This window comes from Xiphophorus hellerii, chromosome 19 (genome assembly GCF_003331165.1).
Source record: "Xiphophorus hellerii strain 12219 chromosome 19, Xiphophorus_hellerii-4.1, whole genome shotgun sequence".
NCBI classification, from domain to species: domain Eukaryota; kingdom Metazoa; phylum Chordata; class Actinopteri; order Cyprinodontiformes; family Poeciliidae; genus Xiphophorus; species Xiphophorus hellerii.
The window spans coordinates 11,401,918-11,420,493 of record NC_045690.1 but is presented as its reverse complement, the minus strand read 5'-3'; the positions used below and the strand labels follow the sequence as shown (position 1 = coordinate 11,420,493).

General features: G+C 38.3%; 1 protein-coding gene across 1 annotated transcript; it reads right to left on the bottom strand.

Annotated features, from left to right (window-relative positions):
• Window positions 1–608: 608 nt before the first annotated feature.
• Window positions 609–12,722, bottom strand: chrm5a (cholinergic receptor, muscarinic 5a). The gene is made up of 2 exons (XM_032547361.1): window positions 12,085–12,722; window positions 609–2,482 (listed from the first exon to the last, which is right to left on the bottom strand). Exon 2 carries the CDS (start codon window positions 2,437–2,439, stop codon window positions 835–837), a length of 1,605 nt encoding a protein of 534 aa, XP_032403252.1. The 5' UTR covers window positions 2,440–2,482; window positions 12,085–12,722; the 3' UTR covers window positions 609–834.
• Window positions 12,723–18,576: the final 5,854 nt, after the last annotated feature.

The following is an 18,576-nucleotide window of genomic DNA, read 5'->3' as shown; positions in this document are numbered from 1 at the left end:
CACATTTCCAGTTTGCCACCAGCCATGTAGGTTGCAGCAGACCATTGTGGAGAAAACTAACCCCACACATCATCCTGAACACATCATTCCCATGGAGAAACGTGGTCATAGCAGCACTATACAATGGGGATTAATTATGTTTTTTGGAAGTCAAATGGAGCTAAATATAAGTCCATCCCAGAAGTAAGCCTATCAGGAAAAAAAAAAGAAAGAAAGAAAAGAAAAACTTGGTTGGTGCAGAGGTTTACCGTCTGGGAAAACAATGACCTGAAACATGCAGCCAGAATTACAGTTGAATTGTTTAGATCAAAGCATATTAATGGGTTAGAATTTCAAAGTCAAACTACAGATCTAAATCCACAAGAGGCATTTTGGCAAGAATTTAACACTCATGTTCATTGGTACTCTCTTTAACTTTTGAGTTCATTTGAATGTGCATAAATTTCCATCTCTTGATTTGCATTATTGTTTAAACATTCTCCAAAAGACCATTATAGCAGCAAATGTTGACAAACAAATGCATGCTACAATTTTTATTTTTTTTATATTTTTTAATTTGTTAAAACATTGTCTTTCTGCCTCACCATTACAAACTGCTTTGTGTCGCCTTCCTACAAAACATCCCAATGGAAAACAATAGAGTTTGCAGTTAAATAACAAAATGTGAAAAACTTTGACGTTTGTAAAACACTGGATATAGTCATTCTTTTTGAAGGATTTTAGCAGCAGTTACTCTTCATGACACCAGCTGAATTGATTAACACTAACATGTAGAGTCCAAGTTTACAAAGCCAAGATTGTTGGTAAGATCCCAGAACTTACAAAAAAAGTCAATCATGTGAGCTTGGAGTTAACTGCAGGGTTCTGTCCATACCAGTACAGTTTCTCCTCAATTCTTTTCTTTTTCCACTGACAGAGCAGCAGCATGCGGAATGTCTTTTGAAAGTTCTTGTTGCACAGGGCATAGCACATGGGGTTAACGGTACTGTTGACATAGCACAGCCAGTAGCCCAGGTGCCAGAGGGAGAGTGGGATACAGTCTGAGCAGAAGGTGGAAATCAACACCATGATGTTGTAAGGGGTCCATGTAAGGATAAATGCCAGTAAGATAGCACTGAGAGTCTGAGCTGCCTTCCTCTCTTTGATCAGCACCATCCTTTTTCTCTTGGTGATCTGGCTTTTCAGAGATGTGTCTGTAGGCTTGGACACTGAGGACGTTGAGGGAACGCTCATAGATTCAGCTGAGGAGAAAGTTGAGGACACCAACTTGGTGTTTCCGTTTTTGCTCTGGTGTTCCACGTGACCATCTTTGGGCACAGGTTTAAACTTGTAGGACACACATTTGCTACTCTTTTGAGAGCTGCTTTTGGGACGTGCCTGGAAGAAGCTGTCATCATCAAAACTGCTGAGCTGCTCACTCTCACTTCCCACAATAATTCTGTTTGCTTCGCAAGCCTGATTCCTGACGGAGGGCTTGTGCCCCACCGGAGACATTGGCCTGTCCTCATCCTCAGAAGAGGCGTAGCTATTGAAGGTGGTCAACTGACCGGCTTTGGACCACTCATCACTAGTGGATCCAGTGGATTTGGCATGGCTCCTGCTGGAAGATGACCAGGAGGCTTGGTTCTGATCATGTGAAGTTGATCTCAGTTTACAACTAAAACATGATCTTATGATGGTCTTCTGAGGCTGTGCCTCACCGGAGTCCAATTGATAATTAACGCCCTGAAGTTCTGCCAGATCTTTTGTCCTCTTCTCTGTTTCCTTGTAGATCCGACAGTAGAGGATTGTCATAACCGACACAGGAATATAAAAGGCCGCAATTGCTGTCCCGAATGTTATAACGGGCTCAGAAAAAAACTGAATTTGGCATTGCCTTTCAGGAACAGTTCTTTTCCCAACAAAATATTGCCAACAAAGAATAGGTGGGGCCCACAAAATCAGAGACACCAACCAAGCTAAACCTATCATAATTCCAGCTCGTCTAGGGGTCCGTTTGGCCCTGTAAGTCAGAGGCCGAGTAATGGAAAAATATCTGTCAAAACTGATCACAAGCAAGTTCATGACAGAGGCATTACTGGCTACGTAGTCCACTGCTAACCACAGATCACAGGCAAGGTCCCCTAAAGCCCAGTAGCCCATCAGGATGTAAGAGGTGTACAAATTCATGGAAAAAACCCCTATGATGAGGTCTGCTGCTGCCAGACTCAGTAAGTAGTAATTGTTCACTGTCTTCAGTTGACTATTGACTTTAAAGGAGACCATTACAAGAACATTGCCCACAATGGTGATGAGGCTGACAATGGCAGACACAGTCGCAATGGTAATCACCTCCCAAAGACTGTGAGTGACCAGGTGGACGTCTTTTGTAGTGTTATTTCTGGTGAAGTTTACTAGGTTTTCTCCTTCCATGGTCTTCTGGATATTACAGGCATCCATCCATCATAAGCATGTTTGGATCTTCCATGTGAGGCAAAAGCATCTGAAATAAATAAAAAAGAAAGGTAACATCTCTGCCTCACAAAGTATACATCAGTTTAATATTGTATCAAATTGTAAAACTTCATATGTTAAGAAAAGGACAAGTTATATATTCTACCCATTACTAAACCAATGATTGAATTTACTTGGCATGGTGTTCATTGCTACTTCACAGCAATTTCAAATATCTGTAGGGAGGTACAACGATTTGAATTGCACAGAGGTATAGACTTGGCTGATTCTGAGATATTGACATTGAGATATACATGTTTAGCTTGATCAGTGCTATTCAAACTCAAAATATTTTTTGATGGCTGAATGTACTATTCATGAGCACTACCAGGCTGCCCAGCAACAACTCTTCATTGTGAATTGTAATGCACAAGAAAATGAGGACTCAAAGTTAGCTATTTTCAAGGTATGTTTGAGATTCATTCAGACTTCTAAAGTGAGCAACGGTCTCAGTAACAGCGTCAGATTGCTGAGTAAAGGACAGGTTGCACTGTTTTCTCCTTGTATGTTTTTCAGCTTCTGACAGTCTGAAAATATTCAAGGATCATATTTACAGCCTTCTAGAAATCTCAAAAGTTAAGATTGGGTTCTGCATGCATAGACACTACTCTCTTCAGAAATGTTATCAGTGGCAACCATACCAATTGCCATTCTGGTGTGCAGCAGACTCAAAATTCAACACCATAGAAACCCAAAATGCTATGTGACTGATGTAGAAATGTATTGTGTGGATATAGTTATTGCTTTAAGCTATTTTAGGGACAGCTATCTCACTATCATAAGAGAGCCTCGGTGAAACATAGAGAAAGGCTTTTTCTGAGAAGGTTTTTCCACAAGTGCTTCCGGTATCAGAGTCGGTGATAATTGGGATTTGCAGTAGAAATCTAAAGAACTGTGTGAGAATTGCCATGGAGCTTCATACTTACGTGGCTAAATACTATGAATGGCTCAATCTTTCATATGATGAAGTCATTAAATATGATGTAAAACGCCCTTTCCCGAAGAGGCTTCTTAAATAGTTATAACATGTCAAAAGAGTCAGTTAAAAAGTTCTTTAAAGTCTCAACACAAAGGCATTCAACTTTGATTAACTTTGTTATGAACAAGTATCAAGACATTTGTCTCCAATGAGAGAGAGAGAGAGGGAGAGAGAGAGAGAGAGAGATAGAATAGAATAGAATAGAATAGAATAGACTACAAGTACTTTATTCATCCCAGCAGGGAAATTACTTTGCAGTTACAGCATAGAGACAAGACAGAATAACAACTACCACTGAGTAGTAGTTGTAGATAAAATAAAAAATAAAAATAAAATATAAAATGCTATGAATTGTAAAAATATGAAATGCTGTTAATATAAAAAGCAACTTAGAGCAGTCCTTGCAAAGATTCAAAAAATGCAGATATGTATATTTAAATATATGTACAGCAAGTGTGCCACAGTGCAGTTGTGCAAAATTGGACTGATTAGTGCAGACAATGATTTAGCTTTTATTGTACAGTGAGATGGTATGTGGCAGGAAGGATTTCCTGTATAGATAGATAGATAGATAGATAGATAGATAGATAGATAGATAGATAGATAGATAGATAGATAGATAGATAGATAGATAGATTTTATCACCATTTTTGGGTGGAAAAAATATCAGATGATGCCTTTTGCTATTTATTACCAGTAGAGGGCAGCAGAGACCCTCCAATCAAATCTCAACCACATGAATGTAAAGTCTGGAGTTTTCTTGCAATAGTGAGCCATTTATGCTTAACTGGATAAATGTTTTGGAGACAAGCCAGCTAGATAGCATATGGTTCTAAGTTTGGACATTAAATTTAATTATGTAAAATCAAATTTTAGTGGCATGTAATATTTTTATGATTGTGAAGATTGTTACAGGTTTTAAAGCAGCATCACTTTCCTAGCAAATGTAAAAAATCGAATGGGAATAAAAACAGAGTGCAACAACGTGCTTAACTGGACCATAATGCCACTTAAGTTAATGAACTGTTATATGTATCTGCCTTTTCCAAGCATGTTTTTCATTCCCTCACAAAAATCTCAAGCCAACTGGTCAAATGGAGTCATGATTTTGAGCCTTGTCTCTCAATCTTCCTGAAATGAGAAACTTCCATTTGCCATATTCCAACTCAGCCTCTGTATCTTGTGTATTACCTTCCCAGTTCCAAAATGGTTGAAAACGAACCGTGCAACAGTTTACCATCAGGGTGTTGAAGGTTCCCTGATGCTCCCAATAGCGCAAAACTTTGTGTCGGTTGAAGCAATTGAATTTTCAGGCGGTCGGTTACTCAGAGTACTGACACACATGTAGGCACTGATAGCTCCTCACATTATTCCCTTAGCAGTCAACAAATAGCACCACGCTGGAGAAATTGGCTGTGTAAAAACAGACATTAATTTCCTTGTTGACCAACACTGCCCTCTTCCATTTCAAACAGAACTGGATTGTTTGAGGGTTTTAATCAAAATGCTACAATAGGAAATTGTATATCGGGACAAATAAATGCTCTCTGGGGCACTAAACAGAATAGGTTTCTGAAAATAACACTAGCTGTAATAGTCTGCTATTTGTTGCAATAAGGAAACATTTATATGCGAAGCAGTGCCTATAAAAAATACTTATGTGAAATTTTTCACATTTGGTCACACAACCACAAATCTCAATGTGTTTTATTGGGATTTTCAATGATAGATCAGTGGAACCTAGCCCTTAACTGAAAAATGCAATCAAAATGATGCATGGGTTTCTAATGTTTTACAACTAAAAGTGTGACATACATGTGAATTCAGTAGCTTGATATTCTAATATGAAATACAACATAATCAAAATGCCTAGCTTATCCAAGAGGCCCATAAAGCTGCAGAGTTTTGTAAGTGGAAGAATCTATTAACAGGCCAAGTGTTAAGTTTGATTCCCATACAAACCGTCAATATAATAGCAGCAAGGCAAAAGATATTGCTACACAAAAGCCAGTAAAGTTTGCCACAAACTACATAGGGGAAGTGGTAAAAGAAGCTAATCTTGACAGATGAGAGCAAATAGATTTTTTAGCCTACATACAAAACAGAAAATGTAACTTACATTGCACATTCTCTTGAGCACATCATCTTTACTGTGGAAGATGTTGGTGGTAACAACTTGCCATATAAATGATTTTCTACAGCAAGTACAGGGAAGCTGCTTTGAGTTGGTGGAAAATGTTTTAGACATTTCACACTTGAAACTGTAATTGCAGTGTAAGGTGGTTTGTATAAAATGTTAAATTGATCAGAGATGCACAAGGAAGAAAGATCTGTCTTAACAGCCCTTTTAATTTAAATTAAGAGCCCAAAGCAATGGCTGTAATCAAAGCCTATTACTTGAGAAATACCTGCTTTCAAAAGCCTTTCTTTTACAGTGCAATGTCAGCATTCCATCAGCCATCCAGGAGGCAGACAAATAACATTCCGGTATTGTGACGTGCTGTGTGCACAATTTTACTTCTTGAAACAAGCACAAAAAATGCACAATGAAAGTTACTTTTTTCTATTCTGTATCAGATCTGGTTTTTATTAGAAATCTCTCAAACTATGAGTGACAAAGACCTTAAATTGCTCATTCTAAATTGATGTGCATATAAATATAAGAAATAATTATGAAACCAAGAAACAAAAAGAGAGAAAATGATACAACAGTTTTATCTTTCTAAACCAGCACCACGGACAGCACCGTGAGTTTATCAATGAGAGCAAACCTAAGTCTGAAAAGTATTTACTGAGTACGGAAGGTGTGAGGATTATATTCAGCTGAGCAACCTGTGACCTTGAAGCCTTGGAAGGTGTGTGAATGGCTAAAAAGCTAAAATAACTACATAAAGAATTAAATAATTTCAACTTACAACAGTAATATTACCCCCCTTTTCTCTTTCCAAAAGTAATCCTCTGGTTTTGGAGTTAGTGGTCTCACCTGGCTGAGCCAACTGAATCAAAAATGCCAGGGACAATTTTACAGATAAAATGATTACAAGAAAGGGTTGGGCGATTCCTCTGTTGCTATAGGGACTCCAATGTGGACTTTCTTTTACTCCATTTTTGTTCCTGAAAGATGATCTGTCAGTGTAAGAAATAAAATATAAGGAATGACATGAAGCTCCAAATAAAGCATAATACATTTCATTTAATGTTTATTGTTTCAACAGAACCTAGTGCCATTTAATTTCAGTATTACTATTAAAGACGCATAGCACAGACGGATTTTATATCTTGACTAGAAAGACCTGTTTAAACTTTTCCACCAGCCACAACGCAGGAAACACGTGGAAGAAGGCGATCTTGTCAGGTGAGACAGAAACTGAGTATGCAAGCTAACTCTGCACATCACAGTTAATGTTAATCCAAAATTAACATGGGAATGGCCACATTATGCTGTGAGAATGGTTCACTTCAGCCGAGACAAAGAATTGGTCAGAGTTGATTCGAAGATGGAGCAAAATAGAGAGCAATCCCTGAAAACCCTATTTAGAAAGATGTGCAATGGGGGTAGAGGTTCATCTTCCATAAAATAAATATACACCCTGAGCAATAGAAATATAGTTTTGAACATAAATTACCAAATTATTAATAATGACTACCAGCTCACTTAAAAGATTTAGAAGAACCACCATGTTGTCAAACTTTTTCAAAAAGTAACAAAAAAAAAAGAAAAAACTAATTCTTATCCTTGCTGCTTGTTGAAAGAAAAAAAGTTTCCAAGATTACTTGTATTTCTGGAAGTTTGTGTCATCAAATATTTTAAAAATATAGTTTTTACAACCTCATTTTTGTCATATATTCCTTTAGAATTTGAATGCATTTAATTAAGAGGTACACTCTCCTCTCAACTTGTAATAGTCATAATAATTTCTCTGATCACTGAGTACAAAGAAAATAATTAATCCCGCTTATTTAATGATTTACAAATAGAACAAAGTTAAGTTAGGTTGGCCATATCCATGTTCTAACTTTAGAGGTAAATGAAACAATGCATACCAAACCACTGCCCAACCCTTTTCTTATCTCAAAGGGTTTCTGCGAACTTTCTCCATTGGAGTTACATTTTGAGTAGTATTTCCCTGAAGAAGTTACTCATTTTAAATGAGGTTGTTAGTTTTACACTGGAGGTAACTTGTTTTGGAAAACTGATGTTCATAGACGCATCAATGTAGTTTGAGTGAGCAAAAACAAAATAGGCAAAAATAGGGGGGAAAAAAGTCAAAATTTGTCAAAAAAAACAAAAACAAATAGACTTGTTTTAAAAACTGTGTATCATTCTAATTTTTAAGCCATGTTATTAAGTTATTTTATACTATTTTATGTTGCTCTATAATGTAAAATTCTCATAAAATATATTTGAGTTTTTGGTTGTGTCATCACAAATTGGGAAAAATTTCAAGTGGTGCAAGTATTTTCTTCTGTAAACCATGACAATATGTCCAGAAAATCTCGCAAATGTAGGACTTTAAAGGTATGTGAAAGATCGTAGCAGCATAGCAAAAGCTATGCAACGTTTTGTTTATGAGCAATTTCACAGTCAAAGTACTTTTCAGAACATAAACAGGATAGAATAAACAGTGATTATGTTAAATGAAATGTAAAACCAGATTGTTATGAATATTTCCCAATACACACACATGGACCCCCCCACTCATGAACAGAATATACAAATGGAAAAGCTCTTGAGGTCAAGAGGTGGAACAAGTCAAGTTCACTAATAGCCTCTAAACCAAGACTGAAAGCACTTTAATGGTACGTCTGGAACCCAGAGTACGGACATCTTGATAAATAGTGTATATAGTGTGTTGTGACCTGCTTTTGGGCATTGCTTGGATACTGTTTGGTATCACATATGACAAATTACTGGGGGGAAGGATTCTAACCTTGCGTGGGCAGGAAAAAAGAAACTGCAACAGTACTGCCGATAAATTTTTCATGCTCATATTTAGGATGTTCTTGCATAACTGGATTTTAAATTAAACGAAATGCATTCTACTACTAAAGACAATGTTGTAAATCTGTTGGAATATTGTGCAAGAAAATCTCATTGCCCCGTGTTGGTTTGCGATCCAAAATCAGACAAGTCCAGTCATTATAGAGCTCTAAAACTTTTCTTTATATCAGTTCCTTGCACATTACACTACCATTTTCACACTGACAAACATTCCAAACAAGAGGGAGCCACCCTTCTGATTCAAACCACCTGGCTTTTAAAGCATGGCCAGGACTAATTAAGGGGCGGAGACAACAATTACATTTCCAGGTAAACAAAAGAACAAACATTTGTGCTAAACAATATTCCTAAACAAATATTCACAGAATTACAACTAACAATTTAACAAAAACAAAAATAAGCTGGGACCAAACAAAAAATAAAACAAACATCTCTCCTCCTTCTCAAACAATGGACCTTCCCAGTAAGGCAAATTGGAAACACCAGGTCCTAGGCATCACTGCTCATGGGCGCGCCTCCATGGCAGCACATGACCTCAAAGGAAAGAGAGGATGATCAAAACAAAATATTAAATAAAGCAACAATACAGGAAGCACAAAAAACAACAACACCTGTTGAGGGGGGGTAAATCCCTCACACCCCGACCAAGAAATCCAAATCTCCCTTATTATATATACATCCTAAGAGTATCAGATGTCAGTCTGAAATATTGTGCTAGCTCGCTATGCATAAATAATGGTTATTGATCCGTTAGTTAACAGTGTCCTGCTTTTGAGTGAAGACAGGTTGTGTAGCAGAAATCCACGCTGAGTCTTCATGCTAGGGCGCTGTTGGCTGGCTTGAGGTCCTTTGGCACCTGGCCATCACTGCTTCTGTCCTGCAGCTTTGCATGATGGCCCTCACCACGCGCTGCTCCTAGTCATCCGCAACCTTTCTCTACACCCCTGCTTTGGTTGTAACACAGCAGCTCAAGCAGGCCAATATCGTGTGTAGTTCGTAGAATAAAGATGGAAATGGACGACGACAGAGCAGTGAGTCAAAGCAAAGGAGCCAAGAGATGTCGTGTGTATCTGCGCAGTGATTATGGATGATTTTCAAATCAGCCCACAGCTCCTTGGCAAACTGGTTGGTGTTTACTGCAGTCAGCCCACTGACCCATGATTAACATCCCAGCATATGTAGCTTTCTTTCTGGAAAAATATATTCCTTGAATCAGTTTTGGTTTAGGTTCAGTCTTTCAGTGAAGCAGAAGAGAAAGAGAATTATAGGCATTAAAAGCTCCTGAAATATTACTGCTGATAGCAAAGAACTGAATGATGGTTACTGCACTGTCCTAAAATGCCTCAAATCTTCTTCGCAAAAAATATACGCAATTACTAGACTTAGGATTTTATTTTACCAATTGTTCAAACTTTAACTATTAGAAAATGTTTTCAGAAATGTAAGCTGTGTTACATCAGTGGCATTATAATGAACTATGCAGTTTGCATAACGGCCAAAAGGGGAAGTGCGGTTATGTGCCTCTGTTCACCAGCAGAGGGTTATGTAGAGTTATTATGGTTTGATTAGTGATGAACTTAAAAATAAATGGAAAAAGTGCGTAACATTCTTTTGAAATAATATACATACATTTTAATTCAATTACAGGTTGGAGTATTTTTATGACCATCTAACCCAGTAATTCATGAAAATAATCAACTGCAATGAAAAAATAAACTGGTTTAGTCCTTGGGTGGGAAAGGCATCTTGTTCAAGTTGTCAGATTCTAATGTGTAGAAATTGGTGAACGGGAAAGTTGAGCCACAAATTGTTTTTTGACTTTAGTTTAGGAGCCTGGAGAACAAATTGCTCAAAGTGAGTATAAATTGGCACATTTAGTTAAATCTGATTTTGTAAAACTAATTAATGTTTCAGATTGTACAAAATCTACTGATGTTGGTTCTGTCTGCCTCTCTCCACCATGTTTCAAAAAATGTTTTATTGAACTGCTGTGTTACAATCCAACTCTCCTGAGGGTCAAGGTGTTAACAGGTGTATTAAAACAACAAACAAAAAACAAGACCATTGATTGCTAATAAAGATGTTTGGGTGTTACACATGCAATCTTACTTATTCCAAATAGCACTTCATTCTCTTTTTGACTTACCATCCATACAGACGTAAATTGAATTGTCTTTTCAATTTACTTTTGAAGTGCTATATTGTCCTGTCTTCTAATCTGTCATGTTTTTAATTCTCTGTGCACTGTGCAATGGCATTAAAGGAATTAAATTTGTCTGTTTTCCTATGTACAAATCATATTAGGGTTTTAAGTGTCTCATCTTAGCTATGATTTTAAGACAAAAGTAAACTTAAAGTAGATCTAACCTACAATGAGAAATGATGAACAGGATCATTAGATGAGTAATATGATCCGCTTATGTACCCCACAGTGGATTTGGCAGCTGTTGAAGGGAATAAAGCGATAACACAGAAAGCCTCTGGGAGTTTTGTTTTCAAAGCATCTACAACCTTTCTCTTGCCTCTTTATTTCAGCAATAAAATCATATGTGTTCTCACCAAGAATTTTTGAGATACCAGTCTGTGTCGGCCATTTTTTGCTTTTCATGTACGTTTTGATATTGCTACTAATTGGCAGAATTTTTCTGAACTCATCACATGTGTGCAAAACAAAAGCTACTGGAAGCCAAACATTTCTCCACCAACACAATCCACAGTCTGGTGATTATTTTTCTAAGCTCACCAAACCATAACTCTGTTGAGACAACTACTTCATTGGTTTTCTCAAAAGAGACCCAGAACTATTTCCACATTTGTTGCAACACCTCATAGGATCCGTGGGGACTGGAAGGACTCGTTAAAATCACGCTTCACTGCTTAATCCTCCTCTGTATTGTCATTTCCAGTTAATCAAAAAGCAGGACAGGAATGGTTTTGAAACGTGGCTGTTTCAAAATGTATTGATTGCTTTTTTGTAAAAAAAAAATAATAAAAAATACAGTACATTTCAAAAAATTTCTGAAAGAAAATTTATGCAATTTTGGAATTTTACACAGAAGGTTGGGGAAAAATACAAGGAGGAATATTACAGAACTTTAAAAATATGTGTTCTATTTTCAGGTTCATAATTTTTATAGAAATATGCAACTGCTGGATGAAGATTAACACAGAAGCTATGTGATTACGTCAGCAAAAAAAAAAAAAGTTTTTTGAGATAAATTTTAGAAATAAAATGTACATGTTGTTTCCAAACTTGTGCACCTTTTTTGCCAGTAATTTATACTTATTACGATAAAAATGTGAAGCACTTGAGCAGCAATATGCAATTTGATGAATGATAAGTCATTGCCGAAAAAAAACTATGCACACACATCTTTTCAGGGGCACATCTTCTGTTTTGTTCATTAGGGTAAAAAGGCTTCATTAAAAATACATCTCCTCTCAGACATGCCCTTGTGCACACATGACGTCTTTTCCCCTTGAATTCAGGTCATGCCTTTGTGCATTAATCAAAAAGCGCACGTTTAATCAGTCATGATTCTCTTGAGACTGAGCAAGCCACCTCAAAAAGAAAAAGAAAAAAAAGACACAAAAAGAGAAATATACTCACAATTGACTTTGATCAGGTCTCAGTGTTGGCTGTCCAAGGGAGCAAAGTTCACAGTTAATCCTTTTGTTTTGCCTGGGAAGCTTTTGGGTCAATTGTGGCACCGAGGAACAGGATCATAACACAGCTGAAGAGAACTCTGGTGGAAGAGAAATCCTGCTGACTTGACCCTTGCATGCCAAAGGGATCCGGAGGGGAAAGTCTGAACAGAGAGGGGGAGAAGAAACAGTCTGAAGGGCAGGGTGGACAGCGGAACGCTTTGGGCATCCCTGCGTAAGGAGAGCACTCTCCAAATAGCTCCAAAAAGTCTCCTCTAAAAGCAAAGCTGCCTTCCTTTCTCATTCATGAATTTGAAACAAATCTGCACTGAAGCCAAAGAAATTGCAGAACAGAACTTTTTCTTGAAGAGCGAGCAGAGTGAGACGCACTGTGCTCCCTCTCAGGCAAGTTAAAGCAGAATGGCACAGTGAGGCAGCCTGATGTCGGAGCCAAGTCACGGCTGCTGCCACTATGCTGCCGCTGCTGGAACTACTCAGGCTGACAGACACAGATGTAGCTGACGCTAGCAAGCTGGGAGGAGAAATTCCCATAGGGGTGAATGGTTCATCATGTTTCGGCACAGTGAGCAGGCAGTGTGGACTCTAGAGGGTGGATGGGGCAATGGGGGTGGGGGTGGCTTCAAGGAATCCATTTTGGAAGGCTTGAGGGCAGAAGAAGGAGTAACACTATGGATTAGCAGTTGAGCTGAATGTTGGATTGTGTTTTTACTTACAAAAAGAAATGCAAAAAGTTACCTTGATTGTAATCTGTCACAGCTTAACTGAAGCTCAAGCTCTGCTGTTCATAGAACAAATTCATCAGTCCTATGTCGATGTCTTTGAACCCACATGGGAAAAAACTGACATGGCTGGGCCAGATAAGCAGAGCGCAGATGTGACAGATGTTTTCTTTCTATAGCACTCTGTGTGGTTGTGTGTGTGTCTTTAAACATGTGAGCGTGAGTCTGCTTGGGTGCGAAGTGTGTTTTAATCTGGATGATGGGTGCTGATCTGTTCCAGAAGTTCTCATTTAAAGCGCCAGAGAAAAACACTTGTAGAACCAGGCTGCTGATAACACATATTTAAATTTATTTATGGCCCTGATATATGTGCTCCATCACAAGGCAACAAAAAGAGACACTCATTAGAGATCACTATACCTAAAGCCTAAAAACCAGGCTAGAATTGTAGAGTAACCAACAAAACTGAGCAAGCCACCTCAAAAACTGTTAGGTAGGCATTAGTGTTACCTAACAGGACTAAGGAAGGAGTCACCAGAGAGAACCCTTGCATGCACAGGGAGTGCATACAGAATTCATATAGAAATGCAGGTAATAGTTGGTTTTTATATTGTATTATTTTATTTATCCATTTTCTTACACCCTTATCCCTAGGGAGGTCGGAAGGAGTGCTAGTGCCTATCTCCCCCAGTTAACGGGCGAGACACAGGGTACACCCTGGACAGGTCGACAGTCCATCGCAGGGCAACACAGAGACCAGTAATCATGCACACACACTGACACTAAGCAGAATTTAGTTGTTGAAAAGTTTTCGCCAAGGGATTTGTGGATGTGTATGAATTGAGACTGAGACGTGGGAGCACTGGCCGTGCCTTTTTGTTAATAGAATACGCATGGTTGGGTCTCCCTGGGGGTGTTGGTGATAAGAGGAGAATGAAAATGTTAATGTTTGCGAAGCCGCCTTGGGTTCTTCAGAACCTCTTAGGTTTTATTGACATTCACACCCTACAACAGCTCCAGCATTTAATTCAATATTTGACTATTTCAGTAGCAGATTTATATCAGAGATCAGGACAGACCAATCAATCTAATAGTCATGATTTTGGAGCTGGAGATCCCAGAGAGAACCCACACATGCAAAATTCAGAAAGACTCCGAACTGGGAATTGAACCCAGGATCTTTTTGCTGCAAGGCTACAGTGCTACCAACTGCACCACTGTGCAGCCCCCCGTATTATATCAAATTAAATTACATTATATTACCGTATATTACAATTTACTTAATTACTGAGTAATGCTTTTTGCTGGTTTTCTTTTTTTTTTTTTTTTTTTTGGCAAATTTTAACTTTATTTTATACTTGGTTGAATCAATGTCAAACCATGGCTTTGTAATTTCCACATCAAAATATAGACTTTCTTTTCAGATAAATTTGTAATTAATTTGTTCAGGTTCATGTTACTAACAACAGGATACCTTTTCCTCATTAGACTGTCAGTTTTCTGAAGTACACCAGTGCCTCTTGCAGCAAAGTGTGTGTTTGATGACCTGTTAAACTTTTAAAAATAAATCTATAATTTAAAAAAATAACCTTCTGAAATCTTCAGAACTCATTCAATAGTACCAGTAAAAATTCAAGACTGACATATGAAAAATTTTATAGTTAAAGGATTCTTCACATACCGCCCATCCTGGAGAAAAAGACACTATGCTTAAAATAATCCAATGTATTTTCTCACCTCGAGTATGAAACTGCTCTAGGAGTACTAAAGCCTGGTTAGTAGACAAAATACACATGCATCATACCCCCCAATATGTGTCATAATGAAACAGCCTGTCTGAAATGATTTTGCTTGTAGATTAAATCTATATGTTTGTGGCCTCACGATTAATGCCTGACATGAAAATCCCAGCTAAATCTGTTCCCAGCACATCTGTTCCACAGAGTGTTGTATGTCGCTGCTGTCTTCCACTCTCCCCAATCCCAACCCCCACACACCCACCAGGCCTGACCTGCTGATCTGAAGTCATTTCCAGGCAGCAGGCCAGAGGACAGACACCTGGCTCATCATTGTTGTTGAACTGCTGACCTGCTCACACTTTATAATGCTGCTGCATTGTTTTATATAATACATCTGCACACTAACACATAGACATAAATGGAGTTGTGCACATACAAGCAGTGCTGCTTTGGATGCTTCATCATATCAATTTGACTTGTAGAAATTTTAGAAGCTATGAAAGGCTTGTGCATTTTTTACTCACTAACTATACTACGATATATGAAAATGGACTTAATCAGTTACTCTAATAGGTGATATTGAACAATTAGAACACTTAAAATGTTCTTACGAGATACTTCACTGAGCTAGACATCTAGTCGAATTTCCAAAATCCAACTATATTGACAGAAATACAGATTATACAATGCCGAAGAGATCTGGTCGCTTCCCCCAACCTAAGATTTCAGCCATCTTCCTTTATCAATCTTGTGTGTCCTAAAGGCATACTTGTTTTTCCACAGGTCCCTGTCAGATTCTCGAATGCCTGTGAGTGAGACAAGATGAGGTCGGACATAAGCACAGCTAGAGATGGATTGCATCTGTCTAAAGTCCACAGGGGCTTGCTTATCCTCTGACCCAGTTGTGCACCCATTTTCCAGCAAAAAAAAACAACAACAAAAAACCAAACGATCTGCTGTTTTACTGTAACTGTAAAAGTTCTTATAAAATTTATTTTAGAGCTCCATATTGGGAATCATGCAAAATCATACACCTGTTAAAGCGAATTAATTACCCAATTTAGAGTTTACTTGAATCACTATAAACAGAAGATACCCATGATCAATAGTTCACTATTAATTCTCCTGTCCACTGGGTTATATCTCACCACAGTGGCTAAAAGCATCGAGTCTTGTTATGTCCTTCCCTCTACAAGGCTTTAATGTGCTGCAAATGTTTATTTCCCATCAGGCCACCTTGGTTTGTGTGTGTTTGTGTGTCCCTCTGGTACCGAGTAGCAACTCCTTTTTGACATAATGATTTGCCATCACTCCGTACCGTTTCAGAGGATTTACAAGTCCCCCTGCTGTGTAGCTTGCTTTTATCCCTTAGTATTGCAGGGAGCCCTGTTTGCTCTCAGAAGACTAAAAAAAACTGCAGTGTTTTCTTGTTTTTAAGTCTTTGCTGCACATAAACTGTACTTTAATCTTTTAAACGTTATTTTAAACAGATTGCACAAAGTTTCATCTGAGCCATAAGCAAATACAATGACATTCTAAAATGGGTGACTGCAATGTTTTCAGCTGGTGCTGGGTTGCACATTAGCCTTTTTGTCTCACAATGCAACTTTAATGCTTCCTTGTCAGAGAAGATTAGATGGTAGGCAGTTCCTACAGCGCTGCCTTGATGAACTGCTGGTTTCCATTCCTTTTAAGACACCCTACACTCGCCAGCCAAACCTCTTTAGGCATGTGCACATGAGAAAGTGTAGTTTCTATATTTTTTAATTCTAGCCCATAAATTCTTGTCACAAACATTGGCAGCTAAACTTGGATGTCTTCAGTAACAACAAAAAATAGTTAAATATTAAAATTTTTGGTGCCTTCTGACAGGAGTGAGAGATTGGGTTTTTCCACAATAAAATGAATGTGGCTTACATTAGACAGTTATCCCTACATAGAGAAAGAGAGTGAACAGTTCCTTCTCCAGACACAATAAAATTTTTCCCCTTAGCCAATATGTACCTTCATTTTGTACCCATGTGTTACCATTTTGTCCTCTCCAATTTGCAACCAAGAAGGCCTGGCACCTAAAATGTAAAACATTGAACAGCTGAAATGACCAGCACCCTCGTGTCTCAGTTAGATGTTTACTCTTGGTTAGTAAATAAGCTGATACAATCTAAAATAAGACAAAGTCATTATGATATTAAAGTACAATTTTGTTGTAATATGGACATTTCTTGTGGACAAGTTCCCATGTTTGAGTGACTTCTGTTAATAAAATACATGACCAGCCACCTGAGAATAGGTGGGGAGGCAAAGAATGTGGAGTGCTTAGAGATGTAGTGCACTTGCTACATGAGAGTGAAAATGTAGGAAGAGACTGTGATGTTGTTTCTGACTGACTCCTTGGCAACACAAACTTTTGTTCTCCACAGCTGTTCTAAATACGTGATTATCTCACGTGCCACAAATCCATTCTCCATGCGATCCTGTGTATACAGCCCTCTTGTTATTATTATTCATTACTGGTTCCTCCCTTTACTTTGACTGTGCTCCGTAAAGACGGCAACAAACTTAATCTGAAGCTGAATAGTCAACGCGCAGTCACATGATTGCGGTATGTTATTATTTGCACACACCTTTCATACAAAAGCACAGACCACCTGTGGGTCACCCCTCCCACTTTATGATACGTCCTGCCCCTCTCTGCTGGGGTTCCACCTCCCACCATGCATCCTCTGTTTTGCAGAAGATGCAAAACAGATGCAAAAAAGTGAGGCGTCACAGAGAATGCCTCACTTTTCTGCAGCCTCCTCTGTGAACAACATTATGTACATAATTCCTCATCACAACAGATAAATATTTCTCAAAAGTATCCATGTGTCCCAGTTACAAAACACTGGGACTTTTGTTAAAGACAAATATCAATATTATTGTCTCAGTGCATGTCCGCATAACCACAGCAACAAACTTCTGACCAATTGGATAAAACTTCACACAGAGCTCTGTCAAAATAGTTCGACCAGGGCCTGATGTCAGGTGGATGCCTCTCTGCGAACTAAATGACACAATATTCGTCATGCGTCTACGTCAATGAGAAATGATTTCAGCATTTTGCATAAAGTATGTCAGGGCCTTTTCTCTCTTGCCACAGTCAGTCTCTCTGCTTGGGTCAGCTACAAAGCACATCTTATCTGGCCTTGTCTGGAACAGGAGAAGTCAAATGCTGAGTTGAAAATAAATCTCCATGATATCAGTAAATTCAATATATTTATTTTAAAATATTTGACATACTTTATGTTCCTGATAAACTTGAACATATGGGGCAGTGAATAAAAGCTGAGGGTCTGTCTTAAATGCTGCAACGATACAGATGGGTACACTGATTCAAGAAAATAAGAAGAAAGCACAGCTGCATTCCATGTTATCTTTTGTTTTATGCCACATGTTCAATCATAGCGTGTGTCCTTGTTTACTCAGGTATTTTGACATCTGTATGCACTCATATGCATACTGACGCAGATGCTAATGGGGACACATAGAACAAGATGTCCAGGCTTCCCTTATCAAGGTAGTCATTGACCAGTCACCATTCATTTGAATTACTAGTCACCAAAGCTGAATGTCAAGGCTTTAGATATACACTGCCAGTGGCGCAAATCATCAAATCAGTGACACCGCAAACTCCCAAAAATGCCTGAACACATTTTTGATTGGCTGCTGTAACCAGGACATGAAGAAGGAAGGAAAAAGACCGGAAATTGATAACGCATAAGCCAGATTTCATTTCCTCTCTCTTGCTCTTTGCTTTCTTATCTAACATGGCAAATATCCTCTGTTTGCTTGGCTTTGCAGGGTTGTCTGTGTCTTTTTAATTACTGTAATTCAGGACCTCCAGCTGAATGCCTCCATCAGCCTCCCTTTGAGGTGAGAGATGGAAAAATCCTCTGAAAGAGAACACACACCACCATCCTCACCCAGCAACAGAGAAAA

What these genes read in the sequence shown, in the direction of transcription:
- chrm5a (XM_032547361.1), bottom strand. Translation starts at nt 2,439, where the DNA reads ATGGATGCCTGTAATATCCAGAAGACCATGGAAGGAGAAAACCTAGTA.